We start from the raw sequence: 9,274 nt of genomic DNA, 5'->3' as shown, positions 1-9,274 counted from the left end.
GCCTATAAAGCAAATATTTGATATTTGATTCGATCTCTATAAAATGGTATTTGCACACGTCTATAAATTTGTAATTTATTTGAATTTCTGTTGACTATCCCACGCTTAAGTATATACAATTTTATTGTTTAAATGTAATTTAATCATATACAGTTTTATTGGACTTTCTATAAAGTAACGTGACCTTATTGTTTACATGTGGCTCTTACGTCATAGTCTCTTACAAATCTACGAGCGCGCGCTACAGTTGCGAGGAATATAGCTTTTTCTAGCGCACACTAATAAAGCAACATTTTTTAACAAGTTGGGCAAGACCACTTTTTATTTTATAAAATCAACTATTGTTTCCAGAAAATTTGACGAATTAAAAAGATTAACCGTAGGAAATTTTAAGGAAAAAGGTTGGTAGTCTAGTCAGTGTTGATGAGTTTCCATTTTTAACAAAGAAGTCTGGATTCCATTGTGATGTTAGCAGCATTTTATAGCTACTGTGGTGTACTATAAAATTAATACACTCATTTTCCAGAGTAGAAAAAGCCTCATCTGCTATGATTTTTGAAGTAATATAAAAATCAAGAATGTTTTTACTTAGAGAGAATAACTAAGTTGAGATGATCCGCGGGGAAAAATTATACTTAGGTTGAATAACAATCTTAATATGATTTTTAGCGTTGCTAATAATGCACCTCATGTTCTAACAGTAAGCTCCTTCCCCAAATAAATCAAATCAGCGCGGTGCCTCATTAGATCGCTAAAGCTCACGGCCTCTAAATAAAACATCTTCAACGAAATCGCCAAAAAGTAACATTTTCGACAGCTAAGACCTACAAGTTACTTTTTATACAGTGCTTGTTGAAACACTATCGCTACGCCCCCTTTAGTTCGCCATTGAAAGCTAGATAGGCAACGTCTAAAGTGGACGCTATTAGTTTTTATCGTTATTCGGAAATTTCACTTTATAAATAACTAGATACTTGCATTACAATATGATTTTTGCATTGTTTGCTTATATTTTGACGTTTATTTCAGAAAACACTTAATGACTTATTAATTTGTTTGTAGCAGACGCTACATCATAGGCGCTACCTTGGAGAAGCTAGCGCTGGGGGCCGCGAATAAATGACTTTCAACAAAATACTAACAGATTTAACAAAAATACCGTTTTATTCAACAGTAGAGTCAAGTTAATTAAAATACATTTCAAAATGCAATTAAAACTGAATAAAAACTAGGTTCACTTTTGTAGAAATTAAATTAATAACAATAAAGGTTTAACCGCTGCACATCAGGCATTCATCACGATTCTGTAGGGAACAAGCCAACGCTTCCATATTATTTTTGGCTTCTTCCGAAACATGTCCATTTTCTACTGTACCATTGGTACCATTAACTTTATTTTTCAATGCTGTTTTATCAACTGTGAACTGAATAGCATTGGCAGCTGGTTTCGTTCTTAAATAATACATGCCAGTCTTAAGGCCCTGTGAAATTTAAAAAAAAAGTTATTTTTTAATACTATTCCAGAATTTGTAGGAGGAAAGTGACGTACTAATTTCCATCCATAGAAATGCATGCTAGATAATTTTCCATAGTTCGGTTTAGCCACATGAAGATTGAGGGATTGACTTTGATCAATGTAAGCACCACGGTCCGCTGCCATTTTAAGGATAGTTCGCTGGCCAATTTCCCACGCTGTTTTGTATAAATTTTTCAAATCATGGGGAATTTCATCGATATCTTGAATGGAGCCGTTATTAGCTACTAAAGTATTTTTCATGTTATCATTCCACAGCCCTCGTTCAGTCAAGTCTTTCAGTAAATGGGAATTAACAACCTAAAGGAAAATTGCAAATTATAGGAAACAACGATAGCCAAAAGACACCCAACCAGCAATACGTTATAGATTACCTGAAATTCACCAGACAATACTCTCCTTGTATAAATATTACTAGTATAAGCTTCAATTGACTCATTGTTTCCTAATATTTGAGCGGTTGAAGCTGTGGGCATAGGTGCTAATAGTAAACTGTTGCGTATGCCGTGTTTGGCAATTTTGGTTTTCAAAGAGGACCAGTCCCAAAGATCAGTTGGAGTAACATTCCACATGTCATATTGAAGAATCCCTTGCGACACGGGAGACCCTTCGTAACTTTCATACGTCCCGAGCTTCTCAGCCAACTCGCAGCTCGCTTCCAAGGCTCCATAGTAGATAGTTTCAAATATTTTAATGTTTAATTTTTCAGCTTCTTGACTTTCAAAGGGAAATCTCATCAAAATGAAAGCATCTGCTAGGCCTTGAACTCCAATTCCTATGGGCCGGTGCTTTTTGTTGGAAACTTCAGCCTAAAAATCTTAATATTTAAAACAAATCCAACCACCACAAATTTAAAAAATAGCTATAATACTTCAGGGACAGGGTAATAGTTAACATCAATAACTTTGTTTAAATTCCTAGTAATGACTTTGGCAACTTCCTTCAATTTTTGGAAATCAAATTTTTGGTCAGATACAAATCTATTTAAGGCAATCGATGCTAAATTACACACTGCAATCTGATAATATAAAAAAATTATAATTTAGCCAAAATTTCTGTTAACTTTGATTATGCGCTTAACATGCCTCATCTTTTGAGCTGTATTGTACAATTTCTGTGCACAAGTTACTGCACTTTATCGTGCCTAAATTCTTTTGATTACTCTTGCGGTTGCACGCATCTTTATATAACATATAAGGCGTTCCAGTCTCTGTTTGACTCTGGACTATGGCAAACCAAATGGATTGAGCAGTAACTTGTTTGCGGTAGCGTCCCTCTGCTTCGTATTTTTCATACAACTTCTCAAATTCCTCTCCCCAACTGTCTTCTAATCCAGGACTTTCATGAGGGCACATTAATGACCACATTTTATTTTCTTCTACACGTTTCATGAATAAATCCGGAATCCAGAGGGCGTAAAAAAGGTCTCTAGCTCTTTGTTCCTCTTTTCCATGATTTTTTTTCAGATCTAAGAAGGCTAATATATCCGAATGCCAAGGCTCAAGGTAAATTGCAAAGGCACCGGGCCTCTTATTTCCTCCTTGGTCAACATATCGTGCTGTGTTATTGTACACTCGCAACATAGGAACTAGTCCATTAGAAATTCCATTTGACTGAAATGATGATATAATTAATACAATAGAGGGGACCAACTGTTATCTACTTACACCAGAGATATAGGTTCCAGTAGCTCTGATACAATGAACATTAAGACCAATTCCACCAGCACCTTTTGATATAAGAGCGCATTGTTTTAGGGTTTCGTAAATCCCTTCAATACTGTCATCAGACATGGTCAACAGGAAGCAACTGTGGCAAAAAATTAATGGTTTAAAGACAAACCGGTTAAAGCTTTAACAATGTTATGAAAATTTACCTAGACAATTGAGGTTTAGGCGTACCAGCATTAAACAAAGTTGGTGAAGCATGGGTAAACCATTTCTCCGACAGATAGTTATAAGTCTCAATGGCCGAGTCAATATCATCTTCGTGAATTCCGATTGAAACCCTCATTAGCATATGTTGGGGGCGTTCTACAACTTTTCCATTAATTTTTAATAAATATGAACGTTCAAGAGTCTAAAAGAAAGCATTAGAAAATAGTTTAATGTATTTACAAATTTCAATATAACTTGTTGGGGCTTGCAAAACCAAGAATGAATGAAAAAAGCTAAGCTGCTAACTGCTTACACTTCAACATTCTTGGGTGAAATAGCCACATTTAATCTTTGATGGTCTAAAATCAATTTACACAATTTCTCGGTAATTGTAAACTGAGGAACTATTCCATCATTAGTGTAGGCACATCTAAACTCATTTATATTTACCTTAAAGCCAAAGTAATTGTATCCAAAATCTCGGTCAAAAATAATGGCAGAGTTCAGTCTCTAAAAAATCCCAATTTTAAAGTTAAAAAATAAAATAAAATATATTTCAGATATGCAATATCTTACATCAGAATTTTTCATAATAATTTGATATATTTTATCAGAAATCATTGGCGTTTTTCTCCCATTGAGCTCATTTATCATGTTATAAAGATCATTTATGACTTCTGCAATTGAACAGAATTGTTTATACCCCATAAACTTCCAAATAAAGTTTAAAAACTAACCACTAAAAGCTTTTTTTGTTTCCTTGTGCAAATTTGCCACAGCAATACGGGCTGCTAATATAGCGTAGTCAGGATGTTTAGTCGTCATTGTTGCTGCAATTTCTGCAGCAAGGTTATCCAATTCTACTGTTGTTACACCAGGAAACAATCCATTTACAACACGGAGTGTTATAGAAGCCTTAAAATGAGATACATAATAAATACACAAGTAGTTTAGTTAATAAAAATTTTACACTTACAGGATCAATATACTCCATATTCAACCCATAGCAAAGTTTTGAAATTCGGGATGTTATTTTATCAAACATAACCTGTTCTTTTCGTCCATCTAAAATATAAAAGGGTCTAAGAATCTTTCATTCTAAAAAGTTTATCTTAAGTTAAATCTATATAGTATATAAACCTTGGTTTACACATGTTTAATTTTATAATTACCTCTTTTAAAAACAAACATCTTGGCAATTTTTCTTTAATCTTTGCTTTGAAAAAAGCAGTTGATGTTTTTGAATAACCGAACACAAAGTTAGAATTAAAATTTCCGAATGAAAATAGAACGAAAGACAAATGGTGTTGATTCTTCGCAACAATGAAGAAGAATGAATTCTTTCGCGGTCTTTTTTATCTGCGAAAGTCCGCCAAAATATTTAATAAATTTCGCAGCCAATAGAAATATATAAACGTTTATGCAATAGCCAATCATAAAACGAAACCGATATAAAGAATTTTCGCAAAAAAAAAAACCAATGAAGAGAGACTGTGGCCCAGACGTGTTTTTCATGCACATGGGTTATGGGTATATACTTTTTGTTTTACAACAGCGTTAACGGTTTCTTTAAATTTCGAAAACCGCCGTGCTTGTTATTGTTTTGAAAATGATAATGAAAACGGAGTGTATCAGCTTAATCTTAACAACTGTTGCTGCTTGGTTACGGACAATTTCAGGGGAAGAGTATGATTTGTATAATTTTGAGTTAATAAGTAACAATGATATGTCAAAAGAAGGTCGTAAACAATTTGAAGAAATTGTTCAAAGGACGAAATTACCACGCTATGGCACATGCTGGAAGGGAGCTCTAGATGATTTAAATATAGGTTGTAAAGATTTGACAGAAGATGTGCAACGTCAACTCGCCTTCACATTTGCAAATTGTTTTTTGGTTGGATCGGGAAGAAAAGCTATAAGATGCCCCATAAGTGCCCCTATAAGTGATTGCTTGGGAGAAGCTGATCCAGTTTCCTTTACGGCCTTTCAGCAATTCTTTATTCACACGCAAAGTGTTTGTTTCTTTTTACGCAATGAGTTATGGCAAGAAGGGGCATTGCATACCATTTCAAAGCTATCTTCAGTTTCGCATCAAGTTGCGGAAGAACTAATTAACTCGAGGAACACCCAAAACAAAATATTAGATCTCCAGCAAGAGTCATTTGGGATTCAAAAAGATATTATAAAACAGGGGCAAGATTTAGGAATAACGCTAGAGGAGTCTAGAATAAAGGCTACAGAAGCTATAAAAGAATTTGAAAAATCCACCCAAGAACAAAGAATGATAATACATCAAGTATTTGATCGAATTGTCCAAATACAGGCATCTGTTTTTGGATTATTTTCGGGCATTGACAGCATTATTTTTTACACAATAGCCTTGATAACATCATACTTGCTTACAATGCCAGCGAGAACGAGAAATGCTAGACTAACCATCTTTCCATTGTGGGCAGTCAACATGATTATAGAAAACAGAATAAAATATCCTGACATGAGCAACCTAAACCACGTTCAATTGCAAATGTCTAGATACAATTACACTTGGTGGCTGCTCTTTTGGAGGTCAACCACAACGTTACTCTCTTCTATCTGTTTTGTAATTCAGTATCTGAGATACCAAGACTACAACTACTTAACATACGTCAGGTTAGATCAAGTCACCAGGGAAATGTCAGATATGAAACAGTTTCTTCAAAACATCACTCAAACATCCCTATCTAGTCAATTTTCTAACAAGTCACAAGCATCTTTCATGAATCGCGAAACTATTTCAAATAATTACAACGATGATACAGATTCTCAGTATGACTCCACTTTCATTGGTTCCTCATCGGAAAGTGATGAAGAAAGCGAAGACTCAAATGAGAGTTTTGTAACATCAATTATGGATGAAACTTCAATTGAACATGAGTCAAATTTCATAGATACATCGGCAATTATCAACTCTTCGGGGAGTGGAAGATACAACTTAAGAAGCCGAAGCCTTACTCCTATTTTGGTAAACCCAATTTTACAGAAAGAATCACCCAAAATGTTCGAAAAAGTTATAAAAAAATACAACAGATTTAAAAAGGAGTTTTAAAAAATAGTACGTAAAAATTTTTAGTCAAATGTCAAATATTTATTTTAAGTTTCTAAATTTTTAATTACCGGTAACTTTTAATATTATTTACTAATGTATGTTATAAATTATTTTTGAGCTTTAGCTTGTTTCTCCTTGACTAAATTTTTAAGGAAAAATTCGCCTAAAAAACAATTATACAAGCATTAAAAAGCTTTAAGTTAAGAAAAAAAACCATTTACACATATTACCTGCTTTGTACGAAGAACGAACTAACGGACCACTGGCTGTATATGCAAAACCCAACTCATTCCCAATATTTTCCCAGTGTTTATATTTTTCTGGTGTAACATATTCCACAACCTTCAAAAGGGAGAAAATTTAAGTTTCTTAATTTTTAATATAGTATTTCATAAAATGTTAATGTACTTTTAAATGTCTCTTTGTAGGTTGCATGTATTGTCCTAAAGTTAGACAATCCACTCCATTTTCTCGCAAAACTAAACAAAATTGTAAAAAACGTCACTCAATTTGAATTTTATGTAAATTAAAAAAATTTTATCTAAGAAAAAATGTAAATGCACAATTATTTTACTATCGCAATTTATACGAAAATAAAGTACCTTTCATTGTATCAAAAACTTCTTTATCTGTTTCACCTAGTCCTAACATTATAGACGTTTTAGTTAAAATATTTTCTTTAGCTTCCTTTGCATGCTTTAAGACTGCTAAGGACTGCTCAAAATTGGCTCGAGGATCTCTAACGTGCCTTTGTAATTGAGGAACAGTTTCTACATTGTGAGCGTAAACGTCTAGCCCTGAAAGTGCAACTCTTTCCACAGCTTCCAGATTACCCCGAAAGTCAGGTGTTAAACATTCGACTAATAGTGAAGGAGATCTGATAAGGTAAAATTCAGTACATTAAAAGTAATGTTTCTTAAATGTCATGAAAATATTTAATACCTTCTTTTTAATTCTCTAACTGTTTCTGCAATGTGTTCAGATCCCCCATCAGATAAATCTAAACATTTTCACATTGTATAGTCATTGTTCAAATTTGGAAACTAAACTTCTGTACCATCTCTGTCAACTGACGTTAGAACTACGTAGTCTAGACCCCACGCGGTGATCGCTTTTGCAGTATTGACAGGTTCATTTGAATCTAAGGGTGGAGGATTTCTCGCTGTTTTAACTGAACAAAATCGACATCCTCTAGTGCATGTGTCACCCATTAACTATCAATAATAATCAAATGGTAACAATTTATTTAATTTTGTTCTGCACAATTTATACCATAATGGTAGCTGTGGCAGTCTCATGTTCTCCACCTCCCCAACATTCTCCTATATTTGGACAGCGAGCTTCCTCACAAACCTACAATAATAAATAGGAATGTAACTGAATATTATTCATATAATTTACTTGATAAAATACCGTATGTAAATTCAGTTCTCTTAGGGAAGATTTTAGTTTATGGTAATTCTTTCCCATTGGTATTTCTCTCTTCAACCACGGTGGTAGTCGTAATCTATAAAATTTCAAGGATGTTTAATTATTTAATTTTGGGAAGTTTGTTAATTTACCTCCCAGATTCTTTCGGTTCCAGTCTTAATTTGCCCCTGTACTCTTCAAACGTTTCTCCTCGAGGTACGACTCCCGCGATAAAATCGTGCAAATCCGGTCCATCAAGTTCATCATTCCCAGGTACTTTTGACGATTTATTTGATGTAAGCCTTGAACTAGACTGCAACTGAATGGAAAGCTCTTCATAAAAGGTCGAATTTTGTATGATATTGAATTTATTACGATCTTACGAGTCTCAAAGTAGTTTTTTCAAACCCAAAGTTTGATGAAATCGCGTTATTTGCAGTAATTTTACATGATTTTATATAAGTTAACAGCTTTCCCGAATCCATACGCAAGTGCGCCGCCATTTTTCCTGGGGAGCAGGGGTGAGAAAGCTTGCGTCACCCTGACGTCATAGCTCCGTCTCTGGTGGGAAAAGCGGGAAACAGCAGCCATGTCGTCAGAAGGGACGCGCGCTGTAGTGCGGTGAAGCTAACTTGCCGTTTCTGGAAGTGTTAAAGCTCGATTTAGAGACCGAATTTTGGGACAATATCCACGGAAAGCTATGCTCCGCATTGAAAATACAACACCGGCACTAAATAGGTAAGCTTCTCGTTCCTTATATTTAAAGCAAACCGGTTTATTTCAGTGTAAAATCGCGGGGCCAAAATTCTGCTTGGAATAGGGAAGGCCTATAGTGTGTCTCACGCTTTCCCACATATAGGTAAAAAAGAAATAAAGACGATGACATTTCGAGACAAAACCCACAGGCTTTCGACGACAAACGAGTGGCCTTTATTTTTGCATAAACGGATTAATAATTAGTAATTAATTAAAAAGGCGTGCAAAGTATTAATAGAATTTGAAATAGATTATTCGGAAGGCGCAATTTTACGGTAAAACGAGCGTTATCGTTAATGGAGTTCGTCGCTTTTTTAACTCACGCGGGCTTCCCTAGATCAACGGAACTTTATCAATTTTTAAAGGCGCTAGTGTGATTTTACTTAATGCAAATCAGCCACTATTAGAGAGCGAGAGAGTCATAATCTACACGCTACAAACGGCGACCCGCTTTCGCGTGCCAGCTAATAGCGAAGGCAGATAAAAAAAAAACTAATACAATATGCGGTATAATCCGCGATAATGCTAACGGATATTTTCTTTGGTAATTAAAGGGGGCATCGATTGAGTCGAGTCAAATACGGGCAATGTGCAAATACACGCTGAATTATC

General features: G+C 34.7%; 3 protein-coding genes across 4 annotated transcripts; 1 reads left to right on the top strand and 2 right to left on the bottom strand.

The window, feature by feature from the left end:
• Window positions 1–1,142: 1,142 nt before the first annotated feature.
• Window positions 1,143–4,742, bottom strand: RnrL (Ribonucleoside diphosphate reductase large subunit). 2 transcript variants are annotated; one of them, XM_090171397.1, is made up of 12 exons: window positions 4,584–4,742; window positions 4,388–4,476; window positions 4,149–4,326; window positions 3,988–4,088; window positions 3,862–3,921; window positions 3,411–3,613; window positions 3,202–3,343; window positions 2,620–3,147; window positions 2,406–2,552; window positions 1,909–2,343; window positions 1,550–1,834; window positions 1,143–1,481 (listed from the first exon to the last, which is right to left on the bottom strand). In XM_090171397.1, the coding sequence occupies exons 1-12, from the start codon at window positions 4,600–4,602 to the stop codon at window positions 1,272–1,274; spliced, it is 2,397 nt and encodes a 798-aa protein (XP_090027523.1). In that variant the 5' UTR covers window positions 4,603–4,742; the 3' UTR covers window positions 1,143–1,271. The 2 variants fall into 2 exon arrangements, with proteins under 2 accessions (XP_090027523.1, XP_090027524.1); XM_090171398.1 differs by lacking the exons at window positions 4,388–4,476; window positions 4,584–4,742 and having other exon boundaries at window positions 3,988–4,085; window positions 4,145–4,283.
• A 172-nt stretch (window positions 4,743–4,914) lies between these two features.
• LOC149947300 (uncharacterized) lies at window positions 4,915–7,059 on the top strand. The gene is made up of 2 exons (XM_090171687.1): window positions 4,915–6,502; window positions 6,925–7,059. Exon 1 carries the CDS (start codon window positions 5,021–5,023, stop codon window positions 6,494–6,496), a length of 1,476 nt encoding a protein of 491 aa, XP_090027813.1. The 5' UTR covers window positions 4,915–5,020; the 3' UTR covers window positions 6,497–6,502; window positions 6,925–7,059.
• Las (lipoyl synthase, mitochondrial) lies at window positions 6,516–8,420 on the bottom strand. The gene is made up of 10 exons (XM_090171688.1): window positions 8,290–8,420; window positions 8,059–8,225; window positions 7,910–8,003; window positions 7,769–7,849; window positions 7,554–7,710; window positions 7,439–7,496; window positions 7,099–7,373; window positions 6,905–6,975; window positions 6,727–6,838; window positions 6,516–6,659 (listed from the first exon to the last, which is right to left on the bottom strand). Exons 1-10 carry the CDS (start codon window positions 8,407–8,409, stop codon window positions 6,604–6,606), a joined length of 1,191 nt encoding a protein of 396 aa, XP_090027814.1. The 5' UTR covers window positions 8,410–8,420; the 3' UTR covers window positions 6,516–6,603.
• Window positions 8,421–9,274: the final 854 nt, after the last annotated feature.

This window comes from Leiobunum rupestre, chromosome 4 (assembly GCF_980474605.1).
Source record: "Leiobunum rupestre chromosome 4, qqLeiRupe1.1.hap1, whole genome shotgun sequence".
Taxonomy (NCBI): Eukaryota; Metazoa; Arthropoda; class Arachnida; order Opiliones; family Sclerosomatidae; genus Leiobunum; species Leiobunum rupestre.
This window is presented reverse-complemented; position numbering and strand designations above follow the sequence as displayed.

Bases quoted from the DNA above. Each gene is read 5' to 3' on its own strand.
- RnrL (XM_090171397.1), bottom strand. The intron at 3,614-3,861 runs GTAAATATAAAT...GCTTTCTTTTAG, and splicing joins ACAATTACTTTGGCTTTAAG to ACTCTTGAACGTTCATATTT. The intron at 2,553-2,619 runs GCATGTTAAGCG...TTATATTATCAG, and splicing joins AATACAGCTCAAAAGATGAG to ATTGCAGTGTGTAATTTAGC.
- LOC149947300 (XM_090171687.1), top strand. From the start codon at position 5,021: ATGATAATGAAAACGGAGTGTATCAGCTTAATCTTAACAACTGTTGCT.
- Las (XM_090171688.1), bottom strand. From the start codon at position 8,409: ATGGCGGCGCACTTGCGTATGGATTCGGGAAAGCTGTTAACTTATATA. The intron at 8,226-8,289 runs GTAAGATCGTAA...CTTTCCATTCAG, and splicing joins AAAAAACTACTTTGAGACTC to TTGCAGTCTAGTTCAAGGCT. The intron at 6,660-6,726 runs GTAATATGTGTA...ATTGTTTTTTAG, and splicing joins TCGTTCTTCGTACAAAGCAG to GCGAATTTTTCCTTAAAAAT.